This window comes from Ailuropoda melanoleuca, chromosome 8 (genome assembly GCF_002007445.2).
Source record: "Ailuropoda melanoleuca isolate Jingjing chromosome 8, ASM200744v2, whole genome shotgun sequence".
Lineage (NCBI taxonomy): Eukaryota > Metazoa > Chordata > Mammalia > Carnivora > Ursidae > Ailuropoda > Ailuropoda melanoleuca.
In genome coordinates, this window is record NC_048225.1 from 108480766 (window position 1) to 108504394 (window position 23629).

General features: G+C 36.6%; 1 protein-coding gene across 3 annotated transcripts in view; it reads right to left on the reverse strand.

Annotated features, from left to right (window-relative positions):
* The window catches only part of CDC73 (cell division cycle 73), a 181618-nt gene extending 161792 nt beyond the window's left edge, over positions 1 to 19826 (reverse strand). For all 3 annotated transcript variants that reach the window (XM_019803958.2, XM_034667174.1, XM_002923385.4), the window contains exons 1-6: positions 19519 to 19826; positions 17000 to 17105; positions 14494 to 14563; positions 9429 to 9491; positions 9296 to 9348; positions 5717 to 5805 (exon numbers count right to left, since the gene is read on the reverse strand). In XM_019803958.2, coding sequence (XP_019659517.1) covers positions 5717 to 5805; positions 9296 to 9348; positions 9429 to 9491; positions 14494 to 14563; positions 17000 to 17105; positions 19519 to 19649 — 512 coding nt within the window. In that variant the 5' untranslated portion in view covers positions 19650 to 19826. The remainder of the gene's footprint in view (positions 1 to 5716; positions 5806 to 9295; positions 9349 to 9428; positions 9492 to 14493; positions 14564 to 16999; positions 17106 to 19518) is intronic.
* Positions 19827 to 23629: the final 3803 nt, after the last annotated feature.

The following is a 23629-nucleotide window of genomic DNA, read 5'->3' on the forward strand; positions in this document are numbered from 1 at the left end:
ACAGGGGCGCCTGGGTGACGCAGTCGTTAAGCGTCTGCCTTCGGCTCAGGGCATGATCCCGGCATTCTGGGATCGAGCCCCACGTCAGGCTCTTCCGCTGGGAGCCTGCTTCTTCCTCTCCCACTCCCCCTGCTTGTGTTCCCTCTCTTGCTGGCTGTCTCTGTCAAATAAATAAAATTTAAAAAAAAAAAAAAGACAAAATAAAGGCTTTTCAGCAATACAGAGGTTGAAAGAATTAATCACCAGCAGGTTTACACAAAAAAATGTCAAATCTTTCAGGAAGAAGGAAAAAAACAGATAAACAGATCTGAACAAAGAAATGAAGAACAATGGAAATGGTATCTGTAAGTACATAAGATTTTTTCCTTATTATTTAAAGCTCTTTAAAAAGAAAACACTTTAAAGAAGAAGAATGCATACTGGTGCTTACAACACATGTATACCATTTAAAGGTTCACATACTATACATGAAGTAGTGAGCATAACACTTGCAGGTAGACTGTGATGCTATGAACCATGCATACTAAAAGCCCTAAAGCAAACACTAATAACGAAACAGTTTTAACTAATAAGCCAACAACAGTAAGAAAAAATAGAATTACAACCAATATTCATTTATTCGAAATAAGAAGGCCAAAAACAGGACAAAGAGACAAACAAAAAGCAATAAGCAAAATGGACTAAAACTAACCATATCAATAATCACATTAAGTATAAATCTAGACAAATAAGCAAAGCACTTAACTATAGAGACACATAGGTTAAAAGTAAAAGGATTCCAGTTTTCAGATGAAAAGAGTTCTCCACATGGTTGCACAATACAGAAGTGCTTAGGACTATGATCTACGTACTGTAAAATATTACAACAATAAATTTTGTTATTTTTACTATAATTTTTTTAAAAAAGTAAAGAATAAAACATAAGCCAAATGAAAGCTGGAGGAGTGTCTAGGTGAATGCAAGAAAAAGTAGTTTTTTTAAACAAAGAACATTGTCAGAAATAAAGGTCACTCCATAATGACAAAAAGATTCATTCATCAAGACAGCATAACCCTAAACATTTACACCCGATAACAGAGCCTGAAAGTAGAGAGAACAAAATCTGATAAAAATGCAAAGAAAAATGGGCAAATCCACAGCTAGAGAGTTCAATAATTCTATCTCAATAATTAATAATACAAGACAAAAAACAAGTAAGGATATAGAAGACTCTACCGACACTATCAACCACACTGACCGTACTAACCATAGGAAGACACTCCAAAATAACAGAATACACATTCAAGTGCCTACAGAACAGACCTTATTTGGGGCCAAAAACCAAGTTTCAGTACTTACTAAAGGATTCAAAGTCACATAAAATATAACCATACTCTGGAATAGATTGAAAATCAGTAACAAAGATCTCTAGAAAATCCCAAATACTTGGAAACTAAATAACTCACTTGCAAACAATCCATGAGTAAAAAAAGAAATCAAAAGGGAAATTAGACAGTAATTTTGAACTGAATGAAAATGAAAACACAACATACCAATATGAGATGCCACTAAAGCAGTACTTAGAGTGGAAGCTGAGGTTACTGATTTCCCTCTAAGAAACATAAAAAAAAAAAAAAACAGCATATTAAATCCAGAGTAAGCAGAAGTAGTAAATCATAAAGATCAGAGCAGAAATTGAAGGATCAAAAAGAAAAAAAAACGAAAGAGGAAAATCCCAATCTGGGTCTTTGAGAATAAAATTGGTCAACTTTGGCCAGACAATAAGGAAACTTACAGAAAACACCAACTGCTAATATCAAGGAATGAAAGAGGGGACATTGCTACAGATTATAGCATTTTAAAGGATATTATGAACAACATTCTGCAAATAAATTTGACAACGTAGATGAAATGGACATAATTTTTCAAAGAAACACTCAAAGAAGAAAGAGAGAACCAGAAGAGACCTATAACTATTAAACAAGTTGAGTATGCAGTTGAAATCTTAACCTGAAATACATGAAAATAAATAAAATTATAGTACAAATGGCTTCATCAATAAATTTTCCCAAATGCAGGAGGAAATAATACCAATTCTAAACAAACTTTTCCAGAAAATTGCAGAAAAGTAAATATTTTCCAACTCATTCTGAGACCAGAATTATCTTGATAGTAAACAAGACAAAAAGACATTACAAGAAGATTACAGACCTCAAAAACATAAGTACAAAATTCTATATAAATTCTTAAAAATCTAATTCAACAATACATAAAAAGAATAATATACCATGATTGTGGCAGGCAGCCACTGAAATGATTACGAATACCCACATCTTGGCATTCACACCCATGTGTAATCCCCTTCCTGAGCTTAGAAGCAGATCCTTCTCCTATCAAGCCTACACATGAGAACACAGTCCTGGCCAACAGCTTAACTGCAATACTGTCAGAGGCCTGCTTTAGCAGAGAAGCTACCTAAATCACCCCAAGACTCCTGACCCACAGAAACCATGAGATAATAAATACGTGTAATTTAAGCCAATATGTTTCAGGTTAATTTGTTATGCAGCAAGATAAGTAAAAAAAATAAAGAAGTAGAGTTTATCCACGAAATGCAAACATCAAAAAAATAATTTAATTCACCATATTAACAAAAGACTATACGATCATTTCAGGAGAATCAGAAAAAACATGTCACAAGAGCCAACATTCCTTTCTGATAAACTCGCAGCAAACAAGGAAAAAGCTATTTCCTCAACCTGTTGAAGGGTATCTAACAAAAAAATCTAAGCTAACATGTTTAACGGTCAAAGAGTGCTTTCCCCTGTGATGAGGAACAAAACAAGAATGTCTAATCTCTGCTTCTTCAACGCTGGATTAGTGAGGAATCAGCAAGTCTAGCCAGGACTATAAGGCAAGAAATAAAAGGCATCCACTTTAGAAAGAAAAAAGGAGAAAAAAAAAAAGGAAAAAAAAGACATATTTTATGTGTGGAAAACATAACTATCTATGTAGAAAAGCTAATGATAGCTACAAAAACATTATAAGAACTAATCAATGAGTTTAACATGATTACAGGATTCAAAATCCATACCCAAAAATCAACTGTATTTCTATAAGAGCAATAAATCAAGAATTGAAATGTTTTTTAAAAGATCACTTACAATAGCATCAAAAAGTATGAAATACAACAAAAAGATATACAAGGCCTATACACTGAAAATTAGAAAATGTTAAAAGAAATTACAGAAGATCTAAATATCTCTCCATTAATAGATGGGGAAATAAAAACATCTTGCTTGTAAGTCAGAAGACTCAATATTTTTTAAGATGTCAATTCTCCCCAAACTGGTCTACTGATTCAATGCAATCCCAATCAAAATCCCAGTAAGCTTTTTTGTAGAAAATGACATGTTAATTCCAACACTCATGTGGAAATGCAAAGAACCAAAAACAGCAAAAACATCCTTGAAACAGAAGAATAAAGTTGATGGGGCGCCTGGGTGGCACAGTGGTTAAGCGTCTGCCTTCGGCTCAGGGCATGATCCCGATGTTATGGGATCGGGCCCCACATCAGACTCCTCCGCTATGAGCCTGCTTCTTCCTCTCCCACTCCCCCTGCTTGTGTTCCCTCTCTCTCTGGCTGTCTCTATCTCTGTCGAATAAATAAAATAAAATCTTAAAAAAAAAAAAAAAAAGGAAGAACAAAGTTGGAAAGCTAACACTATCTGATTTCAAAACTTATAAACAGTCATCAAAACGGTTTTGTACAGGCAAAAAGACCAATAGGTCAACAACACGGAATGGGTCCAGAAACAGATCTACACAAGAACAACTGATTTTTTACACAAGTGCAAAGACAATTCATTGGAAACCAACAGTGCTGTAATAATTGGGTTATCCACATGCACAAAACTGACCTTCAATAACTAGGTTGTAACAAAATAAATGAATTTTGATCCATGCTATATAACCCACACAAAAAAAATTAACTGGAAATAGATCACAGACTTATACGTAAAACCTAGAACTAAAAAATTCCTATTAAAGAATATGAGACTATCTTTGTTGGCTTTGCTCAGGCAAAGACTTCTTAGATATAACACCAAAACACAATTCACAAAAGAATGTGTTGATAAATGACATGTCATAAAAATTAAAACGAGCTGCTCTTCAAAAGGTAGCTAGGAGAATGTAAAAACAAGTCACAGAACGCGAGAAATATCCGCAAGGCCTATGTCTCAAAAAGGACTTCTATCCAGAACATACAACAAACTTTCAAAACTCAATAATAGGAAAACAATCCAGTAAGAAAAAATGGACAAAAATCTGAACAAACTTCACCAAACATGATGTAAGATGGCAAATAAGCATACAATAAGATGCTCATACTATCATTAATAAGGAGGTAAGTGCAAGATAAAAATCACAATGAGATACCATCTTATACCTATTAGCATGGCTAAAATTAAAAAGCCTGACCACACTAAGCGTTGGCAAGGCTGTGAAGAAACTAGAACTCTTATATACTGATAGTAGAAATGTGAAATGGTACAATCACTCTGAACAGTTTGATTTCTTAAAAAGGCAGATCTGTAACAGTATACAATTCAATCACTCCTCTCCTAGGTATTTACTCAGTGGAAATGAAAACATATGTCCAAAAAAACTTAGACACAAATGATTATAGCTTAAGCTGCAATAGCCAAAAACCAGCAACAAGTGAAATGTCCATAAACAGGTGCCTAGGAAAACAAGCTGTGTTACGTCCATACAATGGAACAGAATCAACTACTCAGCAATAAAACAGAATGAACTACTGACACATCCAACAATATGGATGAATCTCAAAATAATTATGCTAAGTAAGAGACCAGACCCCCAAAAAAGTACATATTACTTAACTCCATTTACACTTAACTCTAGAAAAAGCTAATTTGTAAGTAAAGCAGATCACTGGTTGCCTAGAGAGGAAAGGATATGGGGACAGGTAGAAGAGTGGAATCATAAAGATACACAAGAAATTTGTAGGGGTGATGTTATATTCATTATCTTGATTACGATGATGGTTTTACAGATGTATACATATGTGAAAGCTTATCAACTTATATTAAATATGTGCAGCTTATTGTCATGTCAGTCACCTTGAATAAGGTTTTTAAAAATAGGCATTGAATTTTTAAGGTTGTATAGAACTTCCAAAGCATTATATTGTGCCAAGGAAAAACTATGAAGTGATTTTAATTATAGTAAAATCAGGGATCAACAAAATAATACCATAGGCCAAATCCAGCCATGCCAATTCTTTTATGAATGAAGCAATCATAGACTGCTTTTCCTACCACAAGCAATAAATAGTTACCAAAAAGACAAAACCAAAAAATAAAAAACCATGTGACCTTCAAAGCTGAAAGTATTTAATATGTGTCACTACACAAAAAAAGTTTGCTGACCTCTGCTATAAATCAACAAGCGATCACAAAATAAATGAGTGGCCTGGTTATGGAGTAATTTTAAAAAGGAAAGATCAATATGGTAATAGAACCAAGAAGGCGACTTTCTGGGAAGCATAATTAACTTTCAATCTCCCCTACCATAAAACATGCCCACACATCTTCTTTTGAACTTAGGGCACAGAGGCACATAATGAATGCAAGGAGTAAAGCTCAATGTAGGTAACATATTACTCTCTCCTTTTCCATATACACTTAACATTTTCTACTAAAGAAAACCTTACCTAATCTGTTCAGTCTGTACAATCCCTTCTTTGTGACCCTCCAAACGAGCAGCCAATCTCTCTTTATCCAGGCGCACACATTCTTCATCCTGAAAATAATCAAGTTAGTGAATATTTTACATTTTTATTTAACTTGTAGAACAACAACAACAAACTACATGTAACTTTTCCTTACATAAGTTCCTGCCTATAACATTCCAAGCATGCTGGCCTTAAGTCAGCTTGTCTTTGAGATTACTTCTAAGTTACATAAAGACAACAATAATAAATACATGTTGGGTCACATAAGAGTAGAACTGATTAAAAGCTTACCAAAGAACTTCAGCAACTTTTCTACGATAAAACATTGTTCCCGTAATGAATCATATCTACTTTTATTCATAAAGGTATTATACCACAAATAAATTCCTTCTCCTTTTCTTCATGAAAATTTATCACTAAATTTTATGAGAAGCCTTCACCATGGTCAAAAATTTCATTCTGGAGACAGTTTTTTGCACTTGTTGAGCACATCCTAAATCCATTAGGATTTTTGATGACCAGATATGGAACTTGAATGGTTTTCAAAACATGTTCCTTAGAATATTAGGCATTTCTTACAAAGTGCTCCATGGGCCACTTCTCTGAGTTCAACCTTGGCAGCTCAGCTTTTCTCTAACATACATGTTAGAATTTCAGATAAAATTTAGTTTGAAAAGTGTTTGGTTAAAAACAAAACTTGATCTAGTTCAATGCCCACATTCAACAAATGAGAAAACTAAGGAACGAAGTCACTGTCTATGGCTAACAAAACATGATACTGGATAAAAAGCATCAGTATATTCAATGTTGTGCTCCATCCAATTCATGCTCTAACATTAACCTATCATTTAAAACATTTTGCTGACATGAATGCAAAGACAGAATTTTAGCAAACTGCATCAAAATTTAGCCATTTGTAATGAAGGTATAACACAAATTACTAAAGTTCCTTAGGAAACTACTGATTTTAAAGACAACTGCAGCCTAGATTTTAATCAGATTAGATCAGAATCTCTGCCCTCCAGGTTTCTCTCCTAGCACAGTGCCTTGCAGGTTCCCAATATATATGCTGAACTGAAAACTGTTTATGTAACATAACTGTTTATGTAAATCATTTTAATTCCATAAATACTCTGGAAAGAATTTTATTATACTATTTCTTTTTTTTAATAAAATTTTTACTTATTTATTTGACAGAGAAAGAGAGAAAGGGAACACAAGAGGGGGAGTGGCACAGGGAGAAACAGGTTTCCCACTGAGCAGGGAGCCCAACGTGGGGCTCGATCCCAGGACCCCAGGATCATGACCTGAGCCAAAGGCAGACATCTAACAACTGAGCCACCCAGGCACCTTATTATGCTATTTCTTTTTTTTTTTTTTTTAAGATTTTATTTATTTATTTGACAGAGAGAAAGACAGCCAGCAAGAGAGGGAACACAAGCAGGGGGAGTGGGAGAGGAAGAAGCCGGCTTCCTAGCGGAGGAGCCTGACATGGGGCTCGATCTCGAGGATCCGGGATCACCCCCTGAGCCGAAAGCAGATGCTTAACAACTGAGTCACCCAGGCGCCCCAATTATGCTATTTCTTCCTGATGTTTCAAGTTAATTATACCTAACAAATTAGCATTTTTGACATGTTCAATTTATTTTAATAAGTAAACTGTAAATTCAGGTTTTTCCAAATAAATAGTGTGTCTAAATCACTCATTTTGTTCACTGTGGGTCACAACCTTCTTTCATACAGAGAGAGCTGGTGAAAACTTGTTTTACTGCTGCAAAATTTGTAGTCAGTATGTAGAGTAGAATGGCTAGAAGCCAGAGAGTCTGGGCTCTAATCCTGGTTCTGTGAACCTCAACAAGTCACTTACTCTCTCAAGGGGTTTGTTTGCTCATTGATGACATGCGTAGTACTGCCAACTTCAGGAGGTTGTGTCTGAGGATTACATGAGTTAATATATATGAAGCATACAAAAGTCACCCCAGAACAGAGGAAAAACAATGAGCCAATTATCATGATCATTAACTAAAAAATATCAAGTCCATGTCTCAGAGTATGCTTAATTAAAATTGTTTTAAAATTAATTAAAATAAATTGTACTGTTTCAGCATCAAATTCTGTCAATAATCATATAGAACATACTTACCAACATCCTTGTCCCTTTAACAGTTACCTTTTTATTCTTAACTATGGATGCTTTGCTATTTATATAGCAGGCAAAAGATGCAACTATTTGATTTTTTTTTTAAGATTTTATTTATTTATTCGACAGAGATAGAGACAGCCAGTGAGAGAGGGAACACAAGCAGGGGGAGCGGGAGAGGAAGAAGCAGGCTCATAGCGGAGGAGCCTGATGTGGGGCTCAATCCCGTAACGCCGGGATCACACCCTGAGCGGAAGGCAGACGCTTAACGGCTGTGCCACCCAGGCGCCCCAACTATTTGATTTCTATACAAGTGTGGAAGGAAAAGATTTATGGTTTCTGGTAAAGTTAACATTAGTGACGACTAGAAGTGCTATTTCTTTATTATTAATTGATACATGGAGCAGTTCAGTCATTTCTCAGATTTTAAGTGTACCTCTAGTACATAATCTTCCATCGTCAGGGGATTTTATATGTAACTGATCTGGGGCTTGTTAAAAAATTTAAATGAATAGCCTCATAATCATGTAATTATAATTTTTAAGGCTTAACTTTCTTATGCAGTACCATAGCTATTCAACGACTTTTCTTTCTTAAGGTAACTGCATTTCTTATACAGCTTCTATTTCATGTGAACTATCCTTATTTACCAATATTAGTATTCTATTTGCTAGCTATAAAACACTACAGAAAATATGCAACCTAATACACCAGTATTTTTTTTAAAAATTTGAGAGAGAAGGGGCACACACAAGGAGGGGGAGGGGCAGAGGGAGAAAATCTCAAGCAGACTCCAGCTGAGTGCACGACCCTGAGATTATGACCTAAGCTGAAATCAAGAGTAGGATGCTCAACTGACTGAGCCACCCAGGTGCCCCCTAATATACATAAGTATTTTAAGAAATAACTGTAAAAAGCACTTCATGTTCACAGTCCTTAAAAGTGAAGCAAATTCTCACGCCATCTTATTCTAGGGGCAGGCAAACTACAACCCAAAGGTAGGCTTACCATCTGTTTTATAAAATTTATTGGGATACAGCCTTGCCAGTTCACTTATGTACTGCTTCTTCCTGCTTTTGCACTACAATACCAGGGTGGAATAGTTGGACAGACGCTAAATGGTCCCAAAAAGCCTAAAATATTTACTATATGATCCCTTACAGAAGTTTTCCAACTTCTGACATAGCCCAACACTTTCATCAATAAGGATACAAAAGAAAATAAAGAGATTTCTCTAACACATAGCCTATATGTAAGAGATCTTAAACTATAGCTCAAGCTACTATTAATCAAACATTATACCACAACAATTTTTCCAGAAAAAAAGCTCCTAGCACTACTATAAAAAAGAATTCTTATTCATATACAAACCTAATTTTGTAATACTACAATTCACATTTAAAATAAAGTCCCATTACCTCAATGCGTGGTTTCTTTGCTTCTGCTAAAACTTCATCTGCAGCTCGTTTCACTTTAAGGAAAAAAAAGTAAATAAGTACATACTTCTGGTATAAGTTTTTGAAGGTTCAATATAAATGTGACAAAACGTACCCTGGGTAGATCGCTGAAGACCTATTTCTAGAGGGGCACTTCTGTCTATGCTTGCCGATGTTGCTGAAGATTTAAAAAGATTTATGTAAGAAAACCAATATTTGAACACATATACTTGACATTATTACAAATGAAATGCTCAATATTTGTTATTACTTACTTTATATACAGTGATTTCCCTAGGGAAAAAAATAAGTTTTAAAGCACTTTTATAAAAACATCATAAAAGATTAATCTGTATTGAAAAGTCTATAAAAGGACAAAATATTTTTAATAATTTAGCTTACAAATTATTGTGATAATCTGAACTCAACTGGTCACTTTAAAGAACACATACTCGTATGTTAATTACCACACAACGCACATAAAATGTATCTAAATAAATACATAAACATGTATGTATAAATGAAAAGACTTTAAGTCAGCATTCACCTTAAAAATGCAATTTTTAGTTATTCACAATTGGTAAAAAAAAAAATTACTTTTAAAATAAATCATTTAATTTTTGAATGGTTCAAAATAATAAAACTAACAAAAGGATATACCAGTCCCCATCCACCTAGTTCTCACCACTCTACATAACTATTTGACAAGTCTCTTGTGTATCTTTCTAGAGTTTCTTTCTGTAGTTATAAGAAATACAAAGTCACTTTTATTTTTCCCTTTAACATAAATGGTAGCATACTATACATACTGTCCTGCACCTTTTTTTTTTAACCTAACCATAGAGCTCTTACGTATCAGTATGTGGAGCACTCCTTAACTTTCTTTTTAAATCTACATGGTACTTACTGTATGGACTAATTATAATTTATTTAACTAGTTCCCTATCCAACCACGGGCTGTTCAATTCTAATGGGTTTTTGCCACTACAAACAATGACACACTGTTCACGCATTTTCAAATATATCTCTATGATGAAGTCCCAGATGTAGGACTTCTAGGCTGATTTTGGAATAACAGATACAGCCAAATGTCTTCAGTGGGAGTTGTATCAATTGACACCACAACTAAAAATATATTAGGATATCTGCTTCCTCAGAGACTCATAAGTGTATTATTAAACTGCTATATTTTATCAATAAGGTAAAAAAATGTTATCTCTGGATAGTTTCAATTTATAATTATCTTATGAGTGAAATTATTTTTCATATGATTTCATCACCTTTTCTTTGAACTGTATGACTATAATCTATTGGGTTGTTGGTCTCTTATGCATGTATTTCTAGGACCACTTCACATTATCAGTATGACTGGTCCTTTCACTGTGATGTGAGTTGAAGTAGTTTTTCCCAACTTCTCAGGTCTTTTTTTAATAATACAGAACTTTTAAATTTTTACCAACCTATTACTTGAATAATCCTATCCTCCCCCCCTGATCTGACCTCTCTCTTCAATTGTGTCAAATTCACATAATTTAACATTTAACAGATAAAAAACTGTTCTATCAGTTTATTCACACTTTTTTAAATTACTAAGTCCTTATTATAAGTTCTAAACTCTAGAATAGTATTTTCTCAATGCTCTTCTCCAAACTTTTATGACAATTGCTTTTACCAAATGGATTTTAGAATCATGTCTAGTTCCACCCTTCCCTCAAGAAAAACTGTAGAGATTTTTATTGGGATCCTGTTAAATATATAATCTATGTTATGAACTGACATCTTTAAGCTGTTACATCCTCTTGTCTAAGAACATGGAATGTCTTAAGATTTCCTCAACTTGTTCATTAAACCATTAATTCAACAATTTTTTTAAAAATAGCAAAGGAATATACCTGATGATTAAATTTATCTGTCCTATAGAAACTACTACAATAAAGGGTAACTTTTTTTCTGGATTCTGAAAAGAAGAGCATTTATTTGCCCTAAAGTACTCTCCCCCACTAACCAGCCTATTTATCAAGCTTACTTGAGATACTTGAACAGAGAATCCTAGACTCTATACCAGATCTTCTGAAGTTTAAAAAAAAAAAAAAATCCATTTCTAACAAGTATACCATATGGTTTAAAGAAAAAAAAAAAAAAAGCCTTTGCCTATCCTCCTCAACTCCATCCTCCTCACAGCAGAGTTAGAATCCCTCCTCAATCCTCCCCCAGGATTTTAATCCTTATTTTACCAGTCTATCTTTCCTGATGGTAAACACGTTCAGGACAGGAATTTCCATTTTGTATAGCACCAAGTACAATGCCTTTAAGGATAACCATTCAAGGGGCACCTGAGTGGCTCAGTCAGTTGAGCGTCTGATTTCTTAGTATCAGCTCAGGTCATGACTGCAGGGTTGTGAGCTCGAGTCCCACGTTGGGTTCCCCAATCAGGGGGGAGTCTGCTTGAGATTCCCTCTCCCTCTGCCCCTCCCCACCGCTCACGTGCACTTGTGCATGTGCTCGCTCTCTCTCTCAAATATATAAATAAATCTTAAAAAAAAAAAAGAATAACCACTCAATAAGTGCTTGCTGAATGTTCAGTGAGGACAGTACAGAAAGACAACACTCTTGATGATGGTCTTTCCATTATGCAAAAGACTATGCAAATCAATCTTACTCTTATAGCTGTGGAGCACAATATGTGATAAGATAGCTATTAATGACTTAAAGGTAGTAAACTCCACCCCAAAGAAGGTTAGGACCAATCAGTCTTATATTGGCTTATTCATACTATTATAAAATTATATCAATTTATTCATAATCATTAATTTATATTATGTATCAATTTATTATACCTATTTATTCATATTCCTTAAGACAGCAAATTAATGATTGCTCACTTATACAGATAAGTACCCACTATTAACACTGTTCTAAATGCTGGGTATTTAACAACTGTCCGCCCTCTTAGAGTTTACCCTTTAGTGGGGCAGCAATATGTAAGTAAACAAATATGTAATTTCAAGCCAATGTAAGGGATCTGATGAAAAATAGATCAGGAAGATACTATACACAGATGGACATATATGGGAAAACACTGCTATTTTATATTTCAGAATGGTAGGTTCTTTCAGACAGAAGATTTAAGCACAGATGAGGATGAGGTGGTAAGAAGTAAGACATGTGACAATGTAGAGAAGCAGAACTGAACACAGAGAAAACAGCAAGTACAAAGGCTTCAAAAGTTAGGAGAGTTAAAAGAATCAATGAGACTGGACTGCTGCAAGCAAAGGAAGGTTGGAAGATGAGACCACAGAGATTTAGGCAAAAGCAAGATCACGTAGGTCAGGTTAGGATAAGGAGTGTGAGCTTTATTCTAAGCATGACGGGAAGCCACAGGATGGGCTTCAGCAGGTAAGTGACACAATCAAGTTTACATGAGTTTTCAAAAACAGGTCACTCTAATGGGCAGGCAAAGACTATACCAGAAAATACAGAGTGGGGACCTCTAAGAGGGCTTAAAAGAAAAGTCTAAAGGGGACAAATGGAACAGGGTGGGAGTAGAATGGTTAAGAAACTGTCATACTTTTAAAATTAAAGAAAAGGACTTGCTCATGAAATTGATCAAAGTAACCAAAGATTTTTCCAGGGTTTTTGGCCTAAACAACTACATGAATGGGAAAGCATTTACTGAGATGGGAACACTGGGAGACCAGATCTGCTATTCCAATTTTGTTTGAGGGGAGAAGGGAAGGAGGGAATCAGCAATCTATTTCAGATATGATAAATTTCACATACATATTAAATATCCAAGGAAAGATGTGGACACTGGATTTATAACTTGAGCTTAGGAATAGGTCAGTGCTGGAGATAAGCAAAAACAAAAAAAGAGAGAGAGAGAGAGGGATGGACAATGAATAGAAAGAGAATACAAAGAGTCTGGTGCCCCAAATGTCAAGTGAAGAAAGGCTTTCCAAAGGGGAGTAATCAGGGGCGCCTGGGTAGCGCAGTCGTTAAGCGTCTGCCTTCGGCTCAGGGCGTGATGCCGGCGTTCTGGGATCGAGTCCCACATAGGGCTCCTCCGCTGGGAGCCTGCTTCTTCCTCTCCCACTCCCCTGCTGTGTTCCCTCTCTCGCTGGCTGTCTCTCTGTCACATAAATAAATAAAATCTTAAAAAAAAAAAACAAAGGGCAGTAATCAACACCGTCAAATGCTGTTGAGAGGTCAAGCAAGATATGGATAAGAGACCAAAGGAATTGGTAACCCTTAAGTCAGTGTTGACCTTTCAACAGTGATTTTAGCGAGATGGTGAGTAGGAAAGCCAGACTGGAGTGGCTTCAAGAGGGAAGCAGTGATAACACACAACTGTTAACAAAGAATTTTGCAATAAAAAGAAGACAAATTCAACAGTAGATATTAGGAATGTGCGGTCAAAAAACTGTTTTTAAATGAGGGGTGCCTGGGTGGCTCAGTCATTAAGCATCTGCCTTCAGCTCAGGTCATGATCCCAGGGTCCTGGGATTGAGCCCCGCATCGGGCTCCCTGCTCAGCGGGAAGCCTGCTTCTTCTGCTCCCACTCCCTCAGCTTGTGTTCCCTCTCTCACTCTCTCTCTCTGTCAAATAAATAAAATCTTTTAAAAAAAATTGTTTTTAGGGGCGCCTGGGTGGCACAGTCGTTAAGCGTCTGCCTTCGGCTCAGGGCATGATCCCGGCGTTATGGGATCGAGCCCCACATCAGGCTCCTCTGCCATGAGCCTGTTTCTTCCCTCTCCCACTCCCCCTGCTTGTGCTCCCTCTCTCGCTGGCTGTCTCTATCTCTGTTGAATAAATAAATAAAATCTTTAAAAAGAAAAATTGTTTTTAAATGAGAGACCTTACATTATGCATTTTAAAGGGAATGATGCAGAGAAAAGGAGAAAGATGATGATGCAAGAGAGAAGCAACAATTCACAAAGGTAAAGTCTTTGGAGTGTGAAAGGAAATGGAATCTATAGACAAAGAAGTGGTGACTGGCCTTAAGAGCGAAAATAGTGCATTCACCATAACAGAAAAGAATGGAGAGCATATGCACACATATGCCGCTGGTAGGCTAATTTTTTAGTGGGAATACAAATTCTCTTCCCAATCCTTCTTATTTCACAGGCGAAGGACGGAAACAACGGCTATTTAAGAGTGAGAGCACGTTAAAAATTACTCACATGCTTCACCATTGAGATATCCAAGTAGATCTTTTCGGTCAGGTCTTCTAACCACAGGAATATTTTCAGTCTGAAGTCAAAATTTTAAATTAGTTATCTAAACAACAGCAATTATAAGAAACATAATAAAGGCAAACATTGTGTAACTTATGAATTTCATTCCAACGTATCTTGATAATATTTATTTAGGATCTTATCTTTAGGTAACTAAGCTAAAAAACCCAATAAAAGTCTTGAAAAATTTTAATAATGTTAACTTTTAATAACTTAATTCTTGAAACTCAAGTAAAGTATATAAAAAATAACCATTAGAAATGAAACAATGACCCATCCCTCTTTAACATATCAATTCCAATCTTTCTGTTCCCTTGGCTTACCTTAAGTATTTTTTTAGTTACTCATGATACTTCGCATGTTTTAGGCAATTATCTTTTGAGTCCTACCGCTTGCTCATTTTACACATTTCCCAGTGCCTTCTTGCCTCAAACATAAAACAGACTTCCTCAAAATATTCTACTTGAACTCCAAAATACAACAAGTTAGCCATTAACCTAAGTTTTCATAATTAACAATAGGTATGTGTTATTTAAGCATGGGAAAAAACTTACTAGATTATACAGGAAAACATCAATGGTGGTTGTTTACTTTCCACGTTATACATCTTTTATCCTTGAGTGTAATGCAAATTTTATAAGGACCAGGAAAAGATTAAAAAATTAAACCTGGAAAATGTATCTATTTTAGTAAAACGGATAATTTTCCTTTAATCTCCTACATTAGCAGTTTGTAAAGAGGTATGCAAAACAAATAAAACTGTATACTTTAGTCACCAAGTCATCTTTGGGCCGTGAATTCAATGAATACTGTAATTACCATGATTTTCCGTATCGTTTTTATAATATCAACAAACAACTAAGTATACGAATGGCTGGTACTTCAAGACTATAAATTAAAATCCCTTTGTCACTTTATATAAGCAAAAATGAAGTAACAAGAATCCTTTGGCTAATTATCTTACACTGACTACTGCACCATTCTGCACACACTCCTTGATGTTAGAAATAAACTATGTTTAATCACTTAAAATTACCTTTTTTTTTTAGAAGGGCAGGCTAAATTTTAATTTCTGCTAGGAGTATAAACATTTAAGAGCCTACAGGTTTTTGTGTGCTTGTTTTTAAAAACTAGTCTACATAGAGTATATCATTAGTAGTTAAAAGATTTGAATTAATTTACTTTAAATTACTGTTTCTAAGTCTGATAACATACTTTATCATTTGGTTACTAATGAATTATGGACATAATACATCCAATTGAGAAAGATACAAGTCTACACACACTAAAATAGGAACTATGGCTCAGGAAAACTTATTTCAGAAATGGTCTGCTCACAAGAAAGAGCAAATAACACAAAAGAGGAAAAACAAAATTTGTAGAACCCTAGAATTATAGAATTCTGCCCTTTCAATCTCTGAAGTATTTAAGAAAAACAGACGACTTAACTTTATGTGAAGAAGGGTAACAATTACAGCCATTAGTTACATGCTACAACCGTTTCCCAATAACATAATTTCTAAATCTAAACAGGTAGCTGGATCATCTTTATTACCACAAAATGAATGGATATAGCCAACAAAATAGTCTAATTACTGCCTAACTCAGTTTTTAAAGATTTAAGATGAAGTAGCATAAGTTTATAGAAATGCTGTTATTTTTATCCCACTATTTCCCAAATTCCAAGTAGTTTCACCCTATGTATTACTTTCTCTATATGTATTAGAAGCTGAATATTTATTTCCTATTCAGAAATGCAGTGCTCAAATACTGAGATGTTGAAGGCAGGCAAAACTGAAAACAAATGAATTTGCCAATAAAGTATGAAAATGGTTTATTAAATTGATTAAAAATTTAATTTTAAAGTTGTCTGTTAATCTTGATTCTTTTTGATCCCCCCAAAAAAGTTTTGAGATTAAACTAGAGTTCTGAATATCAGGGTCCTTCCACAGGCTTATGAATTTCTTAAAACATTCCTACAAATGCCTTCAAAACTACTGTTCTTATAAACAGCGCCCACGTTTTACACAAAAGTCATAGATTTAAAAATCTGCATAAATCACAGTGACCTAATTTTGACCCTCCAGTATAGACTTTCATATAGACAAACCTTTTATTCTTTTGATTTGAAACCCATGAGGGAAGTGATCTATGCCAAATGATGTCATCCAGCACTGCGGATGAGGACTCTATCCAGTCCTGAAGAAGTCCCACCTCCGGGCACCAAATGTTGTCCAGCACTGTGGACAAAGACTCTATCGGGTCCTGAAGAGGACCCTGTTTGGGCGCCAAATGTTGTTGCACACCGAAATAAAGTTCTCAGACACTAGTCTGAGCAGCCGCTCAGAATGGTGTTTGAGAACTTTATTTCAGTGCGCGTCAACAAAATGATACCTACCATCAAAAAAAAGAAGAAGAAAATCAAAAAAATTTTAAAATGAATTTTACTTACAGCTGCCCGTCGGACATAAACAGGATGAGAAAGGTGCACATTATTAAGTAGAAACAAGATAGAATCCAATGTGTAGTACTCTCTAGGTTGGCCTTCTTTTCCAGTCCTGAAATAATTAAGATAAGATTTTTACTCAATTTTAATTCAACTCCTTGGACTTCATTATATGTACAAATTTATCTATACTCACTTTGCTACCCAACAATGGATTTAACATGACTAACAAAAATACCCATGAAGTATGAAATTTAATAAGTGGAACTGTCTTTAAAGCAAAAGAACACAAAGGTAGACAATGACAAAAAGCAAGAAGGAAAGCACACTATATTCATATTCTAAGGTACTATATACACTTTTTAGAATTTGGCCCAATTTGGTTCTGGTCTTTGTCAATAGAGAGAGAAACCTAATCAGTTACAGATCGGAGAGGATCCACAGGAGAAAATAAACTGATTAGGAGAAGCACAACTATTGCCAGTGATACTCAGAAGAAATTTATCCTATATCTTCCAAGTAAGATACTGCTAAACAACATCCTTAACAACATTCTTACAGTGAACACAACGATGAGTTTCAGAGGTATAATTCTTATGACATCCTTCAAATTAAACCAATGACGTAGAACCATAATGAATTCTACCTGTGATAAAACAATGCAGTTTAAAGGTGCAGGCTCTTTAATCAAAGCACGTAATACTATTTGCTCAACAATATAAGTGTCCAATCTCACCCTTCCTACTACATTCTTACCTAAAAATGTCAATGTATTATTTAAATTCATCTGAATAAGACCAAAGTAATCACCCCCAACCTACATTTCTCTAGCCTGCATTTCCACTTTTCCTCTAAATTAACATATTTCAAAACATACATCACTACCAATTATTGTACTATGAAATGTAATAATATACAGGTAACCAGGGTTTTTTTTTTTTTAATGATACAGAAATGCAAAGTAACACAATGTACAGCATGCAATAACGGTAACTATTGTTTAGAGTTACGAAGTTGGACATATGTACACATACATACAGAGATGAATAAATGAAATGAAAATATATTTATTGATGTGATTCACTGTTGTTAAAGCTTGAAATCTAAGCAGTCCTCTTACACTACTAGCTTCATCGAACTATCAAAACATTTCCCTTCCAGCTCTCATGCCCTTAAACATACAGTTCCCTGTCCTTTAAGAGCTAACCCATCATGTCACCCTCAAGTTCTTTACCCATTCTTTAGAGCTTATTCATTCGTTCAAGAAAAATTTGTAGCACATCTACATGCCAAACACACTTCGTGAAACCTTTTCTAATACCTCAAGCTAGAAGTGATTACTCTTAAAGGCCAGAATGCAATCTTACCAAATAATCTGTTTTATCTCATCTACTCTGATTAAGTTAACCTCCTTTGATTCAGGAACCAAGGTGCTAAGAAATTTTTCTATTTCTTAGATTGAACCACCCTCCACCATGACTACTACTCAACCATTTTTTAAAGAAAAATAAATCAGTTAAAATTCCAATCAAATATAATTGTGTCTGTGCAAATTCTTTTGAAAGGACAAAACGCAGGAAACTCAGAATGATGTCACTGCATCAACATTTCATAAAGCTAATCGAATCATAAGCCCTCAAAGCCAAAAAACTAGAAACCAACAAACTAAATTTTCCCTAGCTTTTCATCAACTCTTCCTAATGCTCCCATTCAATCAAGCAAAATGAATATGGAAGTTCTGGCCCAAGGTTCTAATTATCCAAATGAAATACCGATGACAGAAACATCACTAAAAAGGCCCCAAACGATTATCCGACCTATTTCTAGATGTTTTCCTTAATGACTTAAACTCAGAAAACCCCGCATGGATCAACGTTCCAAAACATTTCTCTTTAAAACACATTTCCTAAAATCACACAATACCATCAGTATCTTACTTAGATCCGTAAAACTCACTCCAATTCACCAGTAACTTTCTCCCTGAGGAAACTCCTGCCTTCGCAGGTTTTGAGGACTCTTCCAGAGTGACCAAATCTTTTCCCCGTTCTAACTTCACTTAGTAGGTACCCTTCACTCTTCTTGAGGGAATCACTAAAGGAAAAGAGACCAGGAGCTGCAAGGGGCAGCAGGATAGTTTCAACACATGGTAGCCTCGAAGAGAAAGAAAAAACTAAGGAACACAAAAAAACGTCTCCAGTACCGGACGGTGTGCCCTTTTCTGCACCTACGTACATTGCTAACACTCGGCACACACCGGCAAAATGAACTAGAAAGTCAGAAACTCCCTTGGTACCTTTCCCTTTGGCGTCCCAAACACTTAAAGAAAATGGACCACTCCAGACGCACCTCCTCCTATTCCCTCCTCACCTAAAAGTGTAACTTCTTTTCTAGAGAAAAACTTTTACCCAGAGACCCGTTTTTTCTCCATCCCCAAAGGGAATCGGGGGGAGGGGCTAGGAAAGAGGTCGCCTGGGGGCGCCCAACTCTGCCCGGCCATCCCCAGGCCACAGCCATGCCAGACTTACCCCCAAACTACATAGTTGGTCTTCACATTCTTGGGCCAGGAGAACTCGCCGAAGATCACTTCGTCTCCCTTCACGACAATCTCCTTCTTCTGGATGTTGTACTGTCGCAGGACGCTGAGCACGTCCGCCATCTTCCCCCCCCCCTCGCCGCCGCCGGCCCCGGGCGAAGCCGCCGCCGCCGCGCCTGCCTCCTTCTTCTCCTGTCGCCTCGCCTCTTCCTCCTCCTCCGCCGCCGCCGCCGCCGCGAACCAACAGCAGCCGCACTAGCAGCCGTCCTAGCCTACGACAGCAGCTAGGGCAGTAGACACCCGGGCCGCCGAGGACCCCGCGCTATAAGGCAAGGCCCCGCCGCCGGCTGCCCGCGGAGAACGCCTGACTGCGCGCCTCCAGCGCTGCACGGCCGCCGCCAGGGGGAGCCGCGACTGCCCAGGAACACGCCCCTCCCAGACTCCCACTCGGCACGGGGCCGAATCCCGGCCCGAAACTCCGAGCGCGGGGACACCGCGCCCACGTACGGCGCACGTACGGGGAATATTGTCGGCCGCACGCGCACGCGCACCGACACGTACCTCGTCCCTCGCAGCACGCACGCGGCTAGCGACAGGTGCGCGCGCACCTGCAGGGAAGCGGCATGCTTGCGTCCCTTGAGCACGCGCTGAGTGATCGCCGACTCACCTTGCAGCCAAAGGCTTTCCGCTCCTTCCTTTGGAAGGAGAGGAGGTTGGCAGAAGATTTGCAGAATACTAGGATTACCTTACCAACTAAGTGGGACCCATTAAATGATCTCTAGTTCTTAGTGATCTAATTATGCCCCTTTAGAAGGATGGGGGGGGGGTTGGGGTTTTTTTTTTTTTTTTAGTATATTCACATAGTGCTAAAGATCTAGTCCGGAGTAGATCAATCCCGGGCAGCTATATTTGTTAGCTGTTGTTTGACCTCGGCTAAGATAAATACCTGCTCACAGCATTAATTGGTACTGGAGAAAAGGAGTTAGAATGAGAATAAGATGAAAGAAAGCATGTAGCAAATCATCAAACTATCGTAAATGTTGGATCTTCCATTTCCATTCCTTAGGTGATGACTTTTTCCATCCTGGCCCATTCTCCCTGCCAGCCCCAGAGAGGTACGTTTAAATGGCTGTTTTCAAAGATGCTAATGAAAAAGTTAGAAAACAAACTCCAAACTGTCGGAACACTTTCGGATGACTTGATTTTTTATTGGCACTCAAGAGGCTGAAGGGTGTCCTTTGCCATGCTGGAAACAATGAAATAAATTCAGTATACTGTGTCCTGTATACCTTAAATATCTCTTGGGGCCCATAATTTTTTTATTCCTTTTACTATAGCAGAAAGGAGGGGGTGGGAAGGCAACTTTTTAATATACATAACCAAATACCTTGATCTGCTTTGAAAGGGATCCGTTTTTATTACGTGCACTACAGAGGGATATAAAAGTGTGTGGTTCGCTTCCTATTCTAGCTATGGCCATTTTGCAAATGAATTTGAGAAATTTTGTCTATTCTGCAAATGTACCCATCTCTGTGGTATTTTCCTGGATCTCACTGCAAAAACAGATACTATGAAGAACTTACTACTCTCTGATCTCCCGCACTCTCTATTCATACTTGTATCAGAGCACCCAGTATTACTTGACAGCCCTTATTTACTTACTTGCCTACCTCTTCCTGCAAAACTGATATGATGACCTGTGTCATCATATCCTAGTGTCTAGCACATTATTGGCTCCTAGAAAATATTAAATTAATAAATGGATAGATGGGTTCAACAAACTCAAGAGTTGATGGGTAGACTAGGAGAGTCAACAACAGTTCCCTCAAATGATACTTAATTTTATTTCATACACAAACAATGACTGTCTTAGTCCATCCAGGCTGCTGTAAGAGAATACCATAGACTTGGGGGGGGTGGATTATAAATAACAGAAATTTCTTTCTCATAGTTCTAGAGACTAGGAAATCCAAGATTAACATACCAGCAGATTCATTGTCTGGGAGGCTGCTTTGTGGTTCATAGACCTCAGTCTTCACATTGCGGACCCACATGGTGGAAGAAAAAGGGAGTGACCATAAACATTCAGTCTATAGCCATGACTAGACAGTCTTTTTTAGGATAAATTGTGGGTTTGAAGGTAGTGATTCGTGAACTCAATGTAATGAGATATGACATTAGTAATTTATTGCTTATACCAGTTAAGGAAATGTGTAGATCATTTTGTTTTTATTTAAATCCCATGCCATTACCCTACTAGTATTAGTTCAGTGATGTTTGTTCCAAAATACAATAAAAGGAAAGATTAGTGCTAAAGCTAAACCTAGAAAATTAACTAGAAAAAAAATTGGAAAGTTAGTCTTGTTTCTTTGTCTTGGGTAAAAGCTGTCCACTTCTCCAGTCATCAGCTTCCAAAGAAATCCTAATAATTCTCGGTTTGAATTCTCCTGATAGAATAAATATCTAGCAATCAGGAGAAAGTGGTACATCTTTTTTTTTTTTTTAAGATTTTAATTATTTATTTGAGAGAGAGAGCGCACAAGTCGGGAGGAGGGGCAGAGGGAGAGGGAGCAGCAGGCTCCCTCCGGGCATGTTGCCCGACGTTGGGTCCACCCCAAGACCCGGGATCATGCATGACCTGAGCTGAAGGCAGACACTTAACTAACTGAGCAACCCAGGCACCCCAGTGGTACATCTTTTTAGCTGAAAACTATGGATAAAAGATCATTACTTTAGAGTTTTGCCAGTATGTCTATTGTTAACACTACCTGCCTGATAGGATCCTTTCCATCAATGTCTAAGGACAGTTATGGTCTGATACCTTTTCCAAATGACTAAATCTCCAGGTTTTAAATTAAGAAGTGTGTGTTTAAATAGGTATTTTGGAAATGCACCTTGAAATTTCTAGTGATAATTTTGGAGGTACCATAAATCACTTACAGTATTTATTCATGTTAGTCTGTAATGGATAGAATCTAGGATTAGAAGTGAATGTTTCAAATGCAAGGGGTAAGGGTTCATTGTTAACTCATGGGGAGATAATCTATGGGTTTCAGAAAGAGTAAATCTTATTGCCACCAAGGCCAATGCAAAATTAAGGACATAAAGTTCAAAATTTTCTGAGAGCTTTATTAATTTCAAATTTAGGATTCCATTAATTCTATTTAGTTTTCCTAAAGTTTGTGGAAGATAAGGATGTGGAGCCATGGCTTCCCAACGAGAACAAACCTCTGCCCAATCCTGAGAATAAACAAACAACCTGAACATATTCATAGCTTATTACTAGAATAATTAGTGTAAAATCCATTTGGCTGTGTTCAAAGGGACATCAAGGCTTTGGCTTCTTTCCATTTCCTACGTTTACAGTCTTGCTGGATTATGTCTTTGGCTGATAAGGTGCACATTAAAAACATTCTCAGTAATACCTTTACAGTTACCCCACTAATGTTAGTTCCATATCATTGTTAATTTATCATTGCTTTTTTGTTTAATATCATGAGGCATTCTGATAATCCACTTTTAAAATCACCTTTTCCTTAGATAATAGCAAAGCATCCAAAAGTTTTTAATTTGTTCATTTTTAGAGGTTACTGTAGCAGTTAGGGATTCTCTGTTTTCAAAGCATTCCAAAGTCATGGGATAATATATGCATTATCATACTTTATATATATATACACACACACACACACACACACACACATACATATATATATATTCATGCTTGAACATTAGGATTTTATGATGATGAAGAGCACATATTATTTAAGCTTATCATTTTTGAAACATTTAAACTTTCTATATATACACGTGTTTGTGTGTGTGTGTGTGTGTGTGTGTGTATACGCACACACAATCTTACCTTTTGTCAGCTGGTAGATTTAGGTAAGAGAAATTAGACATCCGAACTAATTGAATTCTGGGAGAGCCTTATATTTCAAGGGTAAATTTGGGTATTTGGTAGCATAGCCCTATTGGCAGTTTTTAATTTTTCTTTTTCTTCAGGAACCATCAACAAACAAAATTAAATCAGACACATCCAGGAAAGTTTCAGGGGTGTGTATTATGTATAGTTTCCTAACAGAAGTAAGCAATGATTAGATTCT